The following is an 18,423-nucleotide window of genomic DNA, read 5'->3' on the forward strand; positions in this document are numbered from 1 at the left end:
TCTCACTGCCAGTAGAAACGTATGTAAAGGTTCCTTTCCCCTTGCTCTTGCCAATATAATTATCCTTCTTAATACTCACAAAATAATCCAGAATTAATGCTCAGAAAATAGACCTTCCATTTTGGAGGCGGATAAGTGGAAGGTTCATTCTTCCCCTTACCAAAAAAAAAAAAAAAAAAAAAAAAAAAAAGACGGTTGCTGAACATCCTGGCATAGAGGACAAGTGAAAAAGTTTCGGGACTCAAAGGTGCTCCTCCAAAGCCCCGGGCCTCCGGGCTACCCCTACTTGAAGCCGCTATGACCCTGTCCTGTGGCCGGGGTGGCCGCTGGGTGGCGAGGGGAGGCCCGGGCCGACGGCGGTCCCACCGCACTGTCGCGAAGGAAGGCGAAGAACAGGGCCACACTGAGTGGGGACAACTGGGCCGCGGGCCCAGAGGACACGAAGGAAGGTCCGGGAGAAGAAATTCCGAGTTTCAGGGAAGAAAAGGTGGCTCGAGTGGGGAAACCGTGGCAGCAACGGTCTCTCATTGCCGGGACCCCGCCGTGTGCCGCCCAGGGACGCGAGGGGGCGCTGCTGCCGCGCCAGGGGCCAGGGTCCTGAGGTCGCCTGAGCGCCTCCCGGCCCTGCCCTGCCGGCTCAGGCTACACCCGGACTCTGCCCACCGTGTTTCCGCCGTCGGCTTCGGGTCCCTGGTGGGCTCGCGGGTGGGAAGAGCCGGGGTGGCGGGACTTTCGCCGACACCCCGCGCCCCGCCTGGTGGCTGCGCACACTAGGCCGCCGACGGGACTGCCCGCGTCTCAGCCCCTCCTCTGTGAAGCGAGACCGCTGGGGTACCTGCCCCAGGGAAGGCCGCGGGGAGGGTTACAGAGCCCGTGGGCACTGGCGGGGATCTTTATACACCCCCAAAACACATCCCACCCAGTACTCAGCACCCCGCACCCAACAGCCGGCACCGAGGGCTTATTATTAACAACTTCCTGGAGGCCGCAGGGGCAGTGCGTGCTGTGTCCCTTCTCCCTTTCAGCGCTCCCTAGACCTCTGTCCCAAATCAGAAAACAATCTTACAAACTGTGCTTTCTCTTGGGGAGCCCCCACCACGGCGTAACCTAGCAGGCAGGAATGGCACACGTGCAGGAAAATGAGTTCAAAAGCCTTACCAGGTGGTGTCAGAATCAACAGCATCTGACAGTACCCTTGGGAGAAGGGGCGCCAGCCTCTCCTGGCGAGCTGTGCGCTCTGCCAAAGTCCTCGCTCGACCCCGCACATCTTGCTCCGTTCCCTAGTCCAGATCCCAGCAGGAGGAGCCAGCTGCGGCCACCCCTAAGAATGAGGAGATGGGAGCGGGGTGGGGGGCTGGGCTCTGTGTTGGCAGTTGCCATGGCTTTGCTCCGAGTTCTGGAGCCAATCTGCCCACTCCCTGAGACGGCCAGGTCACAGAAGCAGTAGGTCAGAAGCCAGAGGGGACGTGGGGAGTGCCACCCTGGAGCCTACCGGCACACCTGCTGAGATGGAGGCCTCAGATGGACAAGGGGGTGAAGGGGACAAGCCACTAGAGAAGGTGAAGTGGGGTGTGAGGGAGGGAGGGAAAGAGCGTCCCGAAGGGGCTGGTTTTGGAAAGTAGAGAACATGAAATTCAGGAGAGAAGAGAAGAACAATGGTAGGGTACCTGAGATAGCAAGAGGCCTAAAGCACAAGAATGTTCATTCATTCAGAAGTTTATGCTTGACCTGTGTTCCCTGCGATACGATGGGGAAGAGGTCGCCTCTCGTTGTTGGTTATTAAGACTTGAGAGTATGTGTGTGTATACACATGGTCTGTGTGTGGTTGTGTGGTGTGTGTGCTGTGTTGGGAGAGTGGATCGGCCAGAGTCCTGTCTCCAGGACCTGGAGGAGCCTGTGTCCCATCTCCTCTCCATGCACCTCCCTCCCTTTCCCAGGCCTTTCCTTTCAGAGTGGTCTGGACAGGTTCTTCCTTGTTCTCCCCCAACACAGACCAAAATTCATACTTTTCTGAGAAGATGTTGAAAGGTGGCAAATCCAGTTCTGACGTCCAGTGTTATTTCACAGTCACTTTGCTGCTACTCATTTTCGGCTTTCTTTTTCCTTTTTTTTTTTTTTTTTTTTTGAGATGGAGTCTCACTCTGTCACCTAGGCTGGACTGCAGTGGCATGATCTTGGCCCACTGCAACCTCTGCCCCCTGGGTTGGAGCAATTTCTCCTGCCTCAGCCTCCTGAGTAGCTGGGATTACAGGTATGCGCCACCACACCCAGCTAATTTTTGTATTTTTGGTAGAGACAAAGTTTTGCCACTTTGGCCTGGGTGGTCTTGAACTCCTGACCTCAGGTAATCCACCCATCTCGGCCTCCCAAAGTGCTGGGATTACAGGTGTGAGCCACTGCACCCAGTTTTGCTCCATCACCCAGGCTGGAGTGCAGTGGCTCCGTCTCACTCACTGCAACCTCCGCCTCCTGGGTTCCAGCAATTCTCCTGCCCCAGCCTCCTAAGTAGATGGGATTACAGGCGTGCACCACCACACTTAGCTGATTTTTTTGTATTTTTGGTAGAAATTGGGTTTTGCCATGCTGGCCAGGCTGGTCTTGAACTTCTGGGCTCAAGCAATCCACCCACCTCAGCCTCCTAAAGGGTTGGGATTACAGGCGTGAGTCACTGTGCCTGGCCTAATTTTCAGCTTTCTTTGCCCCACTGTCATGGTCAAAGGTTCTTTCTTGTCATCACCATTATTCACTTTTTCTTTCTTTTTTTTTTTTTGAGACGGAGTCTCGCTCTGTCGCCCAGGCTGGAGTGCAGTGGCCGGATCTTAGCTCACTGCAAGCTCCGCCTCCCGGGTTTACACCATTCTCCTGCCCCAGCCTCCCGAGTAGCTGGGACTACAGGCGCCTGCCACCTCGCCCGGCTAGTTTTTTGTATTTTTTTTAGTAGAGACGGGGTTTCACCGTGTTAGCCAGGATGGTCTCGATCTCCTGACCTCGTGATCCACCCGTCTCGGCCTCCCAAAGTGCTGAGATTACAGGCTTGAGCCACCGTGCCCGGCCTCATTCACTTTTTCTGAATGGTCATTGGATGCATGGTTTATTAGTCCATTTTGCATTCCTATAAAGGAATACCTGAGGCTAGGCAATTTATAAAGAAAAGAGGTTGATTTGACTCACAGTTCTGCAGGCTGTACACGAAGCATGGTGCCAGCATCTGCTTCTGGTGAGGGCCTCAGAAAGTTTGCAAGCATGGCAGAAGATGAGGGGGAAGCAAGCTTGTCATACGGTGAGAGAGCAAGCAAGAGAGAGAGGAGGACCTTTCAGACTCTTGTTACCAACCAGCTCTCACATGAACTGACAGAGAACTTACTTAATTAGGGCAGGAAGGGCACCAAGCCCATTCATGAAAGATCCACCCCCATGACCCAAACACCTCCCACTGGACCCCACCTCCAACACTGGGGATCATGTTTCAACATAAGATTTGGAGGGGACACACATTCAAACCGTATCACGTGACATGATGCTAGAGGCTAGGGATGCAAAGAAGTGGGCCCAGTCTGATGCAATCAGTAAACATTTGCCAAGTGAGTGAGTCAATGAATCCCTGTTCATTCCCCCAAGGAGTTGCTTCAATCTTTTGATGCCTCATTGTTCTAATCTGTGACCAGGGTTAATGATATTGAAACTGTCCCTAGAAACTTTATAAAATTAATCAGGAAGACAGAGGGGAAAAATGAAAATTAACTGAGCTTGCAGCCCATTCAGCATAAATCATGAGGTCAGCCTGCTCTCTGATGCACTTCCTTGGAGTTCTTTGGTGCCTGTTTCCTTAGATTCCGTAGATGCAGCTGGGTGCGGTGGCTCACTGTAATATCCTAGCACTTTGGGAGCCAAGGTGGGTGGATCACTTGAGGTCAGGAGTTCGAGAGAAGACTGGCCAACATGGTCTCTACTAAAAATACAAAATTAGCCAGGCGTGGTGGTGCATGCCTGTAATCCCAGCTACTCAGGAGGCTGAGGCAGGAGAATCACTTGAACCCGGCAGGCAGAGGTTGCAGTGAGCAGAGATCATACCACTGCACTCCAGCCTGGGTGATAGAGTGAATTTAAAAAAAAAAAAAAAAAAAAAAAAGGCCGGGCACGGTGGCTCACGCCTGTCATCCCAGAACTTTGGGAGGCCAAGGTGGGCAGATCACGAGGTCAGGAGATTGAGACCACCCTGGCTAACACAGTGAAAACCTGTCTCTACTAAAAACACAAAAAATTAACTGGGCATGGTGGCACGTGCCTGTAGTCCCAGCTTACTTGGGAGGCTGAGGCAGAAGAATCACTTGAACCTGGCAGGCGGAGGTTACAGGGAGCCGAGATCGCGCCACTGCACTCCAGCCTAGGTGACAGAGCGAGACTCCATCTCAAAAAAAAGACTACCCAAGCACGGTGGCTCAAGCCTGTAATCCCAGCACTTTGGGAGGCCCAGGTGGGCAGATCTTGAGGTCAGGAGATCAAGACCATCCTGGCTAACACGGTGAAACCTCGTCTCTATTAAAAATAAAAAAAAATTAGCCGGGTTTGGTGGCGGGCACCTGTAGTCCCAGCTACTCGGGAGGCTGAGGCAGGAGAATGGCGTAAACCCGGGAGGCGGAGGTTGCAGTGAGCAGAGATCGCGCCACTGCGCTCCAGTCTGGGCGACAGAGTGAGACTCCATCTCAAAAAAAAAAAAAAAAAAGAATTCCATAGACATTGTTACGAGATGATATTTCCTTAACTGCTCTGTAGATAACAGCTCGAACATTACGAAGCATTGAGGTTTCTCTTTAAAATATTATTTCAGGTTCTACATATCACTCAAACTACAGATAGATGGCAGGGGGTCTAAAGAGCCCCTCAAAAACCTGATTCACCAGAGAATGCAGTTTCCATGTCCACATAATTTCATCCCCCTGACCCTGACCAATCAATGACCACAGTTTTTTCAATCCCTCCTCCTCCATGATCTCCTTAAAAACCCCAGTCCAGAGCTCCTTGGGAAGATAGACTTGAAGGACTCCTTCCATCTCCTCACTGAGCACCCAGCAATCAATAAACTCTTTCTCACAGTGACATGATCTCGGCTCACTGCAACCTTCACCTCCTGGGCACAAGCAATTCTCCCACCTTGGCCTCCTGGGTAGCTGGGACCATAGGTGCACACCACCGTGCCCAGCCAATTTTTATATTTTTTGTAGAGACCAGGTCTCACTATATTGCCTAGACTGGTCTGCTGCAACTTTTGCTGTCTCTATATATTGGATTGTGAGTGTCCAGCAGGCATATAAACCTGTTGGTCCTATAACAACATCTAACCTGACAGAGTTTGTGGGAGGATAAAGTGAGTTAATGTTTACCAAGTGCTTTGTAAAGTTACCTAGTAGAATATGCTATGATTATTATAAAAGAAACAGGTGGAATATTCTAGGTTTTCTAAGCAGAGATTTTCAGAGATGGGTTTCTTTGCCCAAGGCTCTCTCACATCCGTGCTGGGTCAAGAAGGTCAGAGGGCAGTGGAGAAGGGCTTTGGCTGCCATTTGGGTCAGTCCCCTGTCCAGCACTGCCCCCAGGAGTAACAGTCCAAGCCCCCGGCTTAGTGCCCCCTGCCTCCTCCCAGGTGACGAATGTGCCATGCCTGGAGACAAGCTCCAGCACCAGCCCTGCCAGAGACTCGCTCATGCGCCATGCCAAGGGCCTGGATCAGGACACCTTCAAAATTGTGAGTAAAGAGCCAGCCTGGAACCCTGTCCCCTTTTCCCCATTGGTCAGGAGGCCTGAGTCAGGAAATGACAAGCCTCAGGCCCACAGTGCATTGCCCCACTTGTCTTACTCTTGGGAAGGACTTTTGGTGAGATGTGCACCGGAGCCACCTCCCAAAACACGCAGCACTGGGCCACTCAGGGCTGTGGTATCTGCTGGATACCTGGGACTGCCCATCTGCCTCTTCTTTTCTCCCACGGCCCCTCACCTCACCTGTTGCCTCCTCAGTGTAAAGAATATCTAAGACCACTAAAGAAGTTCCTGCGAAAGTTGCACCTGCCCAGGGACCTTCCCCAGAAGAAGAAGCTGAAGTACATGAAGCAGAGCCTTGTGGTCCTAGGGGACCACATCAACACCTTTCTGCAGCATTACTGCCGAGCCTGGGAAATCAAACACTGGAGAAAGTAAGGCAGTCTCTTTGCTCTGCTCCCCATACCTACTCCTGGGCAACCTTCTCTTCATTCAAGGGGACACCTTAGTTGATCCCCCAGTCCTTCATCTTTATGTGGAGGAGTCAGGAGCCTAGTGGGATGGAGAGAGCTACTAGTCCCTCAGGACAGCCCTGATTGCACCTTGTCTCTGACTGAACAACTGCGTGCAGGCGCTCAACACCAGGATAGGATGTTCAAGTTTGGGCAAATCCCCACCCCTCCATTCCCCCAACCCCAAACCCCAAAGGGGCATGTGGTCCATATTCCCCTGGGTGGGTCCTGACCCTGAGACAAATGCTGGAGGGAGGAAGCATGTGCTCCGCCTCCCCAGCCTGAGGTCTCCCCCTTTGCAGGATGCTCTGGCGGTTCGTCTCCCTTTTCTCAGAGCTGGAAGCAAAGCAGCTTTGCCGACTTTACAAGTACACCAAGAGCAACCAGCCGGCCAAGTTCCTGGTGAGGCATGAGACCTTCCACCCGGGCACAGCTGAGGGTTGGTTGGTGTGTCCTTAGACTTGGGGGGAGGCCTGGGACTGACACACCCAGAGCCCCTCTGGTTCTTCCCAGGGCTCACTGCCAGGGCAAGACTCTGCTGCTCGACCTTTACCCCTGCCCTGGGCACAGTGGGCTGAAGAGGCCGAGGCTTAGCATCAAGTTCTCCATATGTATTTGATACAGGGGCAGGCGAGCCCCCAAACTGGGGCTCAGCCCGGGAATGTTCTTGGTTTTGCCCAGAAAATAATTTAAGGGTGAGCTGGTGGTATTAAACAGTAAGTTTATGGCAGCGGCAGTGTAGAGTAGCAGTAGAGGCACTGCTCCTTGAGGAGCAGGGCTACCCTATGGGCAGTGTGCCCAGAGTAGCAGCACAGGGGCAGTTCTGTGCTCATATTTATCCCTACTTTTAATTACATGCAAATTATGGGACGGTTATTTGGAATTTACCAGAAAAAGGGTAGTACTTCTGGGTTGTTGCCATGGAAAGAAGTTAGCAACTTCTAAGTGTTGCTATGGTAATAGTAAACTGACATAGCATTGGTAGGCGTGTCTTAGGGAGAGGTGCTTACACCCCTTCCCTGTTTCAGCTAGTCTTTTTTTGAGATGGAGTCTTACCTGCCATCCAGGCTGGAGTGTCATGGCGTGATCTTGGCTCACTGCAACCTTCGCCTCCTGGGTTCAAGTGATTCTCCTGCCACAGCCTCTCGAGTAGCTGGGATTACAGGTGCATGCCACTGTGCCTGACTAATTTTTGTATTTTTAGTAGAAACAAGGTTTCACCATGTTGGCCGGGCTGGTCTCGAACTCCTGACCTCAGTTGATCTGCCCGCCTCAGCCTCCCAAAGCGTTGGGATTACAGGAGTAAGCCACCGCGCCCAGCCTACCACTCTTCATGTTGTACGGGCTATAGGTTTTGCCCAATGTATGATGACATGTATCTACCATTACAGTACGATACAGAAGAGTGCCACGGTCCTAAAAACCCCCTGTGCTCCATCTATTTGTCCTTGCCCTCCTGCCCCCACTCCCCTGACAACCACTGATCTTGGTTCACTGTCTCTGTAGTTTTGCTGTCTCAGAATGTCATATCGTTGGTATCATACAATATGTAGCCTTTTCAGATTCATATCAAACCTAGTATGAAATTTTCATACTAGGTTTCATTAGAATCCATTGGTTTCAGGAGGTCCATGAGGTCAAAATATTGCAGGGACTCCTGGGTGTTTGCAGAGCACACTTTGAGAACCACTGGTCCAGAATAATAATCATAGATAAAGCAGTTGTAAAGGCATTCTACGTGCCAGGCACTTTATGTCCCTTCGAGTAATATTCAAAAGTAACCCTAAGTGGTAATTAGGATTATTGTCCGCAGTGTGTAAAAGAGGATCCCAAATACAGGGAAGTAAGTTAATTTGTCACAGTCTTTATAGCAAGTAGGAAGGAAGAGGCAGGGTTCAGCCTCCATCTGTCTGGGATGAGAACCGTGCTCTAACGGCGCCCTCCTCTCACCACTCTCGCGGTGCAGCCCTAACCAGGTCCTCTCCCTCTCTGCAACTGATTCTTCCTCTGACCATGTAATGATTGGATCATTTCAAAGATTTCTCTTCTTAATAAGAGGAGCTGCCACTTTACTGATTTCTAGATTTCTGGATTTCACTGGCCTGAATTTTTTTTTTTTCTTTTCAAGACAGAGTTTAGCTCTTGTCACCCAGGCTGGAGTGCAATGGCAAGATTTTGGCTCAATGCAACCTCCACCTCCGGTTCAAGTGATTCTCCTACCTCAGCCTCCTGAGTGGCAGGGATTACAGGCATGCACCATCACGCCCGGCTAATTTTTGTATTTTTAGTAGAGATGGGGTTTCACCATGTTGGCCAGGCTGGTCTCGAACTCCTGACCTCAAGTGATCTGCCCTCCTCGGCCTCCCAAAGTGCTAGGACTACAGGCATGAGCCACCACACCAGGCAGAAACATTTATATATATAGTCTTTGAATTTTAATTTCAAAATTCAGGCTGTCAATTTATTTCATTTTTAAAAATTTTACTTTTTTTTAAACAGACTCAAAGCTTACAAAGGCTCCCTTTTTTTTTTTTTTTTTTTTTTTTTTTTGAGACGGAGTCTTGCTCTGTCACCCAGGCTGAAGTGTAGCGGCATGATCTCGGCTCACCGCAACCTCCGCCTTCAGGGTTCAAGGGATTCTCCTGCCTCAGCTAACCGAGTAAGGCTCCCAATTTAATTTTTGTTAAGTTAGGTCTTTTAAACAAATATCATTTCATTGCAAAAAACCAGTAAGACACTGCAATTCCAAAAAGAGATGGAAGACATGATCTCAAAATAAAGGACGACCCAGGAAGACATCATTGGCAGCCTCCCTCCATGTCCCCACAGTCCTTTCTCTCCCACATCTGTGATTCCTACCCCATCCTTTTGGTTAGCAAGTGTGAGGGGCAGGCAGACCTCAGTATTTCTCAACAAATGCGGGGCCGGGACTCTGAAGTTCAGGTCCCCCTCTTCTCAACACTCTCCTTAACATGGAGGCTCCGTGGCAGGTGGCATTCTGCGCCTCAGATGCACCGGAGAGATCCTTGCTGGCCGACCAGGAAGACAGTCTGCCGAAGCTCTGCGATGCCTGGGGACTGCACGGCAACATCAGCGGTGTGAAGGAGCGGCTGTCCAAGATGCAGGCCCCGGGTCAAGGGAGCCCCCTGCCCGGGGAGCCAAGATCCCAGGATCATGTCAAGAGAGGTAATGCCCATTTGGTGTTGGGGTGATGCCTGGACCCAGGGGTTTGTGAGTGGTGTCTGGGTGTTCCCCAAGAGTAGACTCAAGCAGCCAGGAGCCTCTGCCCCGAGCCTGACAAGTTCCTCTTCCCTCCTTTCCATCTTCTCTTCATCCTGCATTTTCCTTTCTGTCCATCTTTTCTTCTCCTTCTCTACTTTCTCTTTTTAGTCCCCCTCTTCCCCAGGTGTGCTCATTATAGAAAGGTTTTTGTTTTATTTTATTTTATTATTTATTTATTTTATTTATTTTATTTTTTCCAGATGGAGTCTCTCTCTGTCACCCAGGCTGGAGTGCAACCTCTGCCTCCTGGGTTCAAGTGATTCTCCTGCCTCAGCATCCCCTGCAGCTGGGATTATAGGTGCCCACCATCATGCCTGGCTAATTTTTGTACTTTTAGTAAAGACAGGGTTTCACTGTGTTGCCCAAGCTGGTCTTGAACTCCTGAGCTCACACAATCCACCCGCCTCAGCCTCCTAAAGTGCTAGGATTACAGGCATGAGCCACCATGCCTGGCCTTTTTTATTTTATTATTATTATTTTTAGGTTTTTTTGTTTGTTTTGTTTTTTGAGATGGAGCCCCACTCTGTCGCCCAGACTGGAGTGCAGTGGTGCAATCTTGGCTCACTGCAACCTCCGCCTCCCGGGTTCAGGTGATTATCCCGCCTCAGCCTCCCCAGTAGCTGGGATTACAGGTGTACACCACCATGCCCAGCTTTTGTATTTTTAGTAGAGACGGGGGTATCACCATGTTGGCCAGGCTGATCTCAAACTCCTGGCCTCAAGTAATCTGCCCACCTCGGCCTCCCAAAGTGCTGGGATTACAGGTGTGAGCCACTGTGCCCGGACCATCCCAGTTTAAGTTGAGGATGTAAACAGACAAAAGAATGAAGACCAGTCTATAACAAAGATGCTCTGGGCCAAGCAGTCCATGACTCAGATGAGGAAAGTGAGCTCTGGGCTTCTGGACTGGCTTCTCTCTGTACCAGGGGCTTTGTATCTGTTAATTTCACTCAACCTCTGTAGCATCCTCATGAGATAGGTGTTATTATCTCCCTTTTACAAACAGCTGTCTGAGGCCACAGGGCAAAGAATGTGTCAAACGAGACAGGCTGCCTGAAGGAGGTAAATTTGGGACAGGCTTTAAAGAAAGGGATAAGGATATGGATGAAGGAAAGGAGGGAAGTGGGAATAAAGTGCAGAGGTGAGGGGCAATGAGTAGGCAGCCTGGGCTTGGTGGTGAATGGAAGAGGATTTGAGAGGTACACGGAGGGAAGTAACAGGAAAAAGTCTTTGATGATGGGTTTCATGCAGTTATTAAAATTAATAACATTTTTATTAGTATAAATATAAACATAGAGAAAATTTGATTATACAGATAAGCAAAAATAAGGAAATATAAACATCACATTGTCATCACCACTATTAACACTTTCCAGATCTTTTTTATGTATATATGTGTGTGTGTGTGTATATATATATATATATATACATAAAACAGATATATATATTTTGAGATGGAGTCTTGCTCTGTTGCCAGGCTGGAATACAGTGGTGCGATCTCCGCTCACTGCAACCCCTGCCTCCCGGGTTCAAGCGATTCTCCTGCCTCAGCCTCCCAAGTACCTGGGACTACAGGGGTGCACCACCATGCCCAGCTAATTTTTGTATTTTTATTAGAGATGGGGTTTCACCACGTTGGCCAGGATTGTCTCAATCTCTTGACCTCGTGATCCTCCTGCCTCAGTCTCCCAAAGTGCTGGGATCACAGGTGTGAGCCACTGGGCCCAGCCATAAATATATATTTTTTATTTTTATTTTTTTGAGATGGAATTTTGCTCTTGTTGCCCAGGCTGGAGTGCAGTGGCGCGATCTTGGCTCACTGCAACCTCCGCCTCCCGGGTACAAGCGATTCTCCTGCCTCAGCTTCCCAAGTAGCTGGGATTGCAGGCATGCGCCACCATGCCTGGCTAATTTTGTGCTTCTAGTAGAGACGGGTTTCACCATGTTGGTCAGGCTGGTCTTGAACTCCTGACCTCAAGTGATCCACCCACCTTGGTCTCCCAAAGTGCTGAGATTACAGGCCTGAGCCACCATGCCTGGCCTAAATATATATATTTTAAATGAAATGAGATCATGCTGTACATGCAATTTTGATTTGGAGTTGCTTTTCTTTTTTTTGAGATGGAGTCTCACTCTGTTACCCAGGCTAGAGTGTAATGGCGTCATCTCGGCTCACTGCAGCCTCTGCTTCCCGCGTTCAAGTGATTCTCTTGCCTCAGTCTCCTGAGTAGCTGGGATTACAGGCACGCCCCACCACGCCGTGCTAATTTTTGTATTTTTAGTAGAGACGGGGTTTCACCATGTTGGTCAGGCTGGTCTCAATGGAGTTGCTTTTTTTAAGTTAATGGTATCAACCTATCTTTTTTCTTTCTCTCTCTCTTTTTTTTTTTTTTTTTTTTTTTTTTTGGTGTGTGACAGGGTTTTTCAGTCCTCGCACCCAGGCTGGAGTGCTGTGGCTTGATCTCAGCTCACTGCAACCTCAACCTCCTAGGTTCAAGCGATTCTCTTGCATCAGCCTCCTAAGTAGCTGGGACTACAGATGCACACCACCGTGCCTGGGTAATTTTTGTATTTTTTGTAGAGATGGAGTTTTGCCATGTTGTCCAGCCTGCTCTGGGACACCTGGGCTCAAGCTATCCACCTGCCTCTGCCTCTCAAAGTGCAGGGATTACAGGCGTGAGCCACCATGCCTGGCCCTGTATCAAGATTTCTATGTCAACATTTTCATTTCATCTAATAATTGGACTAAACACTCCATATTCAAATTTTCCCTACAGCCAGAGAACTTTTGCACTGGCTTCTCAAACCATGCATTTCACCTGGTCATGTCTTAGGTTTAAATCTTTAAACCTAAGAAAGTCCTTTTTTTTTTTTTTTTGAGACAAAGTCTTGCTCTATCACCCAGGCTGGAGTGCCATAGCATGATCTCAGCTCACTACAATCTCTGCCAGGTTCAAGCGATTCTCCTGCCTCAGCCTCCCGAGTGGCTGGGACTACGGGCGCACACCACCACGCCCAGCTAAGTTTTGTATTTTTAGTAGAGACGGGGTCAGGTTGGTCTCGAGCTCCTGACCTCAAATAATCTGCCTGCCTCGGCCTCTCAAAGTGCTGGGATTACAGGCTTGAGCCACCGTGCCTAGCTGTTTTCTTTGTTTGTTTGTTTGTTTGTTTGTTTTACATTCCTGACCTGTTGAAAAGATGAGACTTCTATTCAGCAGTATGTTCTCCTTCCTGATTTATTCCCTGTTGCTTCTTTTTGACATCTTTTAGCTTGTTCCTCTAGAAACAGGATTTGCAAGTCTTCATGGGTTCAAATTAAACGTGTTTTTGGCTAGAGGCTACATAAGAGATGAGGTTATGCTCTTCCCATTACTACCTGACAAAGCACAGAGTAACTCGTGGACCCACCGGGAATGGGCTAAGATTAGTCACCGAGTCTATCCTTGCAATGAAAATCACCTATGTGGTATTTCTTTGGCACTATGTTAATAAAGTCAGTTATTTTATTTTTGATTGATTTATTTTTTTGAGACAGAGTCTCACTCTGTGGCCCAGGCTGAAGTGCAGTTGTGCAATCTCAGCTCACAGTAACCTCAGCCTCCCCGGTTCAAGCCTCCCGAGTAGTTGAGATTACAGGCATGTGCCACCATGCCCGGCTAATTTTTATATTTTTAGTAGAGATGGGGGTTTCACCATGTTGGCCAGGCTGGTCTCAAACTCCTGACCTCAAGTGATTCATCCACCTCAGGTTCCCAAAGTGCTGGCATTACAGGCGTGAGCCACCATGCCTGGCCATAAAGTCAGTTCTTAATTAAAACTTGGCAATGGGGTTTGCAAACAGTACTGGGAATTGGGTCATGAGGCCTAGGAGACGAGTAAGGAAGAATCAGAGGTTGGAGCCAGAGGTCAAGGAAACTTGGGTCTTGCCCTGACTCTTCCACTAACTTGCTGTTAAGACTTTGGGCGGGTCATTGCCTTACCCTGGACCTGGGTGACAGTCCTCGTCTGTAAACTGGGGACAATGCCATCTCTCTACAGGGTTTCTCTGAGAAAAGACTAAGTAATATAGGTGGGAAGCAAGATAAGATTTTGCTATTCTTCCTCTCTGCCCCTACAACACCCCCCATGTATTACAGACTGAGATTCTTACTGTTTGTGATGTCACTGACTGTCTCTGACCTTCTCTTTTTCAGATTCTTTAAGGGAGCTTTCTCCAAAACCAAAACTCAAGAGAAGGAGAATAAAGGAAGCCCCAGAAACTCCAGAGATTGACCCATAAGAAGACCAGCTGGGACAAAGGGCCAGCTTGCCCTGGCTCTCAGAGCACGGGGAATGGAGACCAAAAAGGGAAAAGAATTGTCCTTATCAAAAGGATTCTCAGGTCTTAATTAGGAATAAATGAAGTGGGAAATAAACATTCTTATGACAGTTCTACCTCACTTGGCCAACAGCCATCATTCATACATTTTTAATTTGTTTGAAAAATATTTGCCAGCCACCTTCTAAGTGGCAGGTGTCCCACATATGCACAGATGAATAAGATGTGGTCACTTTGTTGAGGACCATCACAGTCTAGTGGAGCAGACAGACATAGAAAAGACACAACAGCAGGTGACTGGAGCAGGCCTCAGGGGAGTTAACAAAGGAGCTGGGTGTTTGCCAGGGGAGCACACAGGTATGGAGGGAGGGAGCCTGGGGTCAGGATGGCAAGCCTGGCAGCCCGCCTGCATCATCTGGACTTCATTTAGTGGGTAGCTTGGGATGGGCAGTGGCAAGAGATGTGTCAAGCAGTGGAATGAATGGGTGTGACTAGGGTATTGGGGAGATGTTCTGGTGACTGTGAACAAAGTGCATGGTAGTGAGCAAGGCTAGAGGCAGGAGACCAAACAGGAAACAACACTGATGGTCTTAGCTAACATGATGGCTCGAGCCAGCAGTCACAAAACCACAGCCTGCGCACTAAAGTAAGGCTACCGATGTGTTTTGTTTGTCCCTGGTCATGTTCTACTTGTTTAAAACACTTTAAGGCTGGGCATGATGCCTCATGCCTGTAATCCCAGCACTTTGGGAGGCTGAGGTGGAAGATCGTTTGAGTTCAGGAGTTCCAGACTAACCAGGGCGATATGGCAAAACTCCATCTCTACAAAAAAATTAGTTGTTCATAGTGACATGCACCTGTAGTCCCAGCTACTTGGGAGGCTAAGGTGGGAGAGTCGATTGAGTCCATGTGTTAGTCTTTTCTCCCACTGCTAATAAAGACATACCTGAGACTGAGTACTTTATAAAAGAAAGAGGTTTGATAGAGTCAGTTCCATGTGGCTGGGGAGGCCTCACAATCATGGCAGAAGGCAAATGAGGAGTAAAGTCACATCTTACATGGCAGCAGACAAGAGAGTGTGTACAGGAGAACTCCCCTTTATGAAACCATCAGATCTCATGAGACTTATGAGAACAGCATGGAAAGAAACCCACCCTCATGATTCATTACCTTCCACTGGGTCCCTCCCACAACAAGTGGGTATTATTACAATTAGAGGTGAGATTTGGGTGGGGACACAGAGCCAAACCATACCATTGCACCCTGGCCCTTCCCAAATCTCATGTACTCACATTTCAAAACCAATCATGCATTCACAAAAGTTCCCCAAAGTCTTAATTCATTTCAGCATTAACCAAAAGTTCAAGTCCAAAGTCTCATCTGAGACAAGGCAAGTCCCTTCTACCTATGAACCTGTAAAATCAAAAATTGGGCAATATGAAAAGACTACAGGTCCCATGCAAGTCCAAAATCCAGCAGAGCAGTCAAATATTAAAGTTCCAAAAAGATCTCTTTTGAACTCCATGTCTCACATCAAGGTCATGCTGATGCAACAGGTAGGTTCCCATGGTCTTGGGCAGCTCTGGCCCTGTGCCTTTGCAGGATACAGCTCCACTCCTGGCTGCTTTCATAGGCATTGAGTGTCTGCCGCTTTTCCAGGCACATGGTGAGCTGTTGGTGGATCTACCATTCTGGGGTGTGGAGGGCAGTGGGCCTCATCTGACAGCTCCATCAGGCAGTGCCCCAGTGGGAACTCTGTGTGGAGTTTTCCCACCTTACATTTTCCTTGCACACTGCCCAAGCAGAGGTTCTCCATAAGGGCTCCACCCCTGCAGCATACCTCTGCCTGGACATTCAAGCATTTCCATACATCCTCTGAAATCTAAGTGGAGGTTCCCAAACCTCAATTCTTGACTTCTGTGCATCCACAGGCTCAACACCATGTGGAAGCTGCAAGAGTTGGGGCTTGCACCTTCTGAAGCTATGGCCCAAGCTGTACCCTTTTAGCCATGCTGGAGCAGCTGGGCTCTAGGGCACCAAATCCCGAGGCTGCACATAGCAGGAGAGCCCTGGACCTGGCCCAGAAAAACATTTTTTCCCTCCTAGACCTCTGGGCCTGTGATGGGAGGCGTTTCCAAGAAGGTCTCTGACATGCCCTGGAGATATTTTCCCCCATTGTCTTGAGGATTAGCATTAGGCTCCTCCTTACTTATGCCAATTTCTGCTGCAGCTTGAATTTCTCCCCAGAAAATGAGTTTTTATTTTTCTATCACATCATCAGGCTGCAAATTTTGTGAACTTTTTTTTTCCAAGCCAAACTGTATCCAGCTTTATTAAAGATACTTTCCATAAACAATCATGGTATTTCAGGTAGGACATGGCCAGACAATCATTAACAGTATAAAACAACTTTCAAACTCCCAGGATTCTTCAATGGACTACCAAAAAGAAAGTCACTATAAAATCCAATGAAGTCTTCATCTGATGCTCTTAACAGGGAAAGTTTAGAGAGAGGTTGACGTTTCACGTTCAGCATGTTGTTTAATAGCTTTTCACAAGCCGACCCTGACTTTCAGGAAGTGAAATGAAAATAGCAGAATTTATCTGAAGATTCATAATCTAGAAATGGAACCACTGCTCTTTTGACAGGTGCCATCTCAGTGGCATCACTGGAAAGTCCAGATTGTCTGACACACTGGTAACCAATGACTAGGGATCAGGTCCCAACAGACGTCTGGGCTTAAGGGAGTTAAGTGTATGCTGAAAGGTGTAAAGGGAGAAGAGGACATAAAAACAGATTTGTTTTTCCATACCACAAGGCTTTTGTGCCAAGGTAGCCATGTGTGTCAAAAGTAGGGAATCCCTCTTCCTGAGAGCCAAAATGCAGTCTCTCAAAAATAGAAGTGAAAGGTGTTTTCCCCGCATCAGTTCAGCTTCGGAGACATTCTATTAGTGACATATGCCTCTTCCCCCAGAAACGACAATGAAGTGTTCTGTGTGCTAACAGCATAGCTTTAAAAAAAAAAAAGTGAAATAAAATTCTGCATTTTTATAAAACTTGATAAAAAATAGTATTTCAAACTGTATAGTCACCAGATGTACACACAGTTATCAAAAATGCACACACTTCATTTGGCATCTCCAGCACCTTCAGCTTTCTGTGCCTGGTCTGTTTTGGCGTCTCCATTTTCTGCAGAGTTATTCCCCTCCTTGCCAGCATCAGCTTTTCCCTTTTTCCCTTTGGGTAGCTTCTCTCCCTTCTTTGCAGGGGCCTTTTTACGCTTGGGCTCTGGCCTTGGAAAAACAGGTTTAGCAGACAACCTCGGGGATCTTCTCTGTGGTTCGTCCTTCATCTTGACTTTATCTTCTTTAACATCCCCTTCAGCCTTTCTCTTGGGCATGGTGGCGGCGACGATGGCATCGGGACTAGGCACTGGGCGCAGGATGCAGGGGCGCGGGGTTTGGTTGGTCCGGGGATCGTTCTCGCCTCTTCTTCCTCCAAACTTTGTGAACTTTTGTCATTTCCAGGAGGGAAAGTAGGTCCAATTATTCCCCAAAAACATAAATGACATATTCTCCAGGGCTCTGCCTGAGGCAGCGGCATTTAGGGTGCAGGGCTGCCCTGGAGCAGGAGAGGCCAGGGCGGATGGGTGTGACTCTTCTCCCTCCCTCCCTCGATTTGTGTTCAGAAGTGAGTATCGTCATAGACTTACAACGCTAAACTGAACATCAGTCTAGTCTCGAAGAAGGAGTTCAGGGAAGCATGAATGGGGGAAGCAGCCATTTCTTTCTTCCTTATCGTCACCGCCTCCTAAAAGTGGCAAGATAAGACGGCCAAGGCACAGGCCTGGGGCCAGCCTGGCTTGGTTAGACCCTGACAGTTTTGCCAAAGCAGGGAGGATTTCAGAGAGACGGGAAGTCGGGCAGGAGGGTGTCCATGATGACTACGGGCTTTCCAATGTTTTCTACTCCTGAGAGATTTCACTGACAAGTGGAATGTGGCTGTTTTGGGAACAGTCCAAAATACGAAGTGTCCCCAGTGGGCAAGGCAGCACTGCCACCTAGAGGAATTATGAGACACTACAGCCTTGTTCTTTCAACCAACGTGTGCAAACCAGCGTGTACAAAAGATGAAGAAGAGAGAAGGGGACCAGGGGTTCCCTTATCAACTTTGAGAACCAATCGGGACGCCTAAAGGCAAAAATAGACAACAAGTGAGGCTTGGTTTTGAAGCTTTCTTTTTTATTTTTATTTTTTCCTTAGATGGAGTCTCGCTCTGTCACCCAGGCTGGAGTGCAATGGTGCAGTCTCGGCTCACTGCAACCTCCGCCTCTCAGATTCAAGCAATTCTCCTGCCTCAGCCTCCCAAGTAGCTGGGCTTACAGGAGGGCGCCACCATGCCTGGCTAATTTTTTTTTGTATTTTCAGTAGAGACAGGGTTTCACCATGTTGTCCAGGCTGGTCTCGAACTCTGCTGGCCTCCGCCTACCAAAGTGCTGGGATTACAGGAGTGAGCCACCACACCTGGCCAATTATTATATTTCTTGTTTATTAACT

General features: G+C 48.8%; 1 protein-coding gene and 1 pseudogene across 1 annotated transcript; one reads left to right on the forward strand and one right to left on the reverse strand.

The window, feature by feature from the left end:
* Positions 1-1,493: 1,493 nt before the first annotated feature.
* On the forward strand, positions 1,494-15,178 carry CHCT1 (CHD1 helical C-terminal domain containing 1). The gene is made up of 6 exons (XM_005583899.4): positions 1,494-1,559; positions 5,642-5,743; positions 6,013-6,188; positions 6,569-6,668; positions 9,257-9,452; positions 13,742-15,178. Exons 1-6 carry the CDS (start codon positions 1,509-1,511, stop codon positions 13,825-13,827), a joined length of 711 nt encoding a protein of 236 aa, XP_005583956.2. The 5' UTR covers positions 1,494-1,508; the 3' UTR covers positions 13,828-15,178.
* An 849-nt stretch (positions 15,179-16,027) lies between these two features.
* On the reverse strand, positions 16,028-17,861 carry LOC102126198 (non-histone chromosomal protein HMG-17 pseudogene; annotated as a pseudogene).
* Positions 17,862-18,423: the final 562 nt, after the last annotated feature.

This window comes from Macaca fascicularis, chromosome 16 (genome assembly GCF_037993035.2).
Source record: "Macaca fascicularis isolate 582-1 chromosome 16, T2T-MFA8v1.1".
Taxonomy (NCBI): Eukaryota; Metazoa; Chordata; class Mammalia; order Primates; family Cercopithecidae; genus Macaca; species Macaca fascicularis.

Coding starts and splice junctions, on each gene's coding strand:
- CHCT1 (XM_005583899.4), top strand. CDS start 1,509: ATGGAGGCCTCAGATGGACAAGGGGGTGAAGGGGACAAGCCACTAGAG. Junction 5,744..6,012: donor ATCAGGACACCTTCAAAATT/GTGAGTAAAGAG, acceptor TTGCCTCCTCAG/TGTAAAGAATATCTAAGACC. Junction 6,189..6,568: donor GAAATCAAACACTGGAGAAA/GTAAGGCAGTCT, acceptor CCCCCTTTGCAG/GATGCTCTGGCGGTTCGTCT.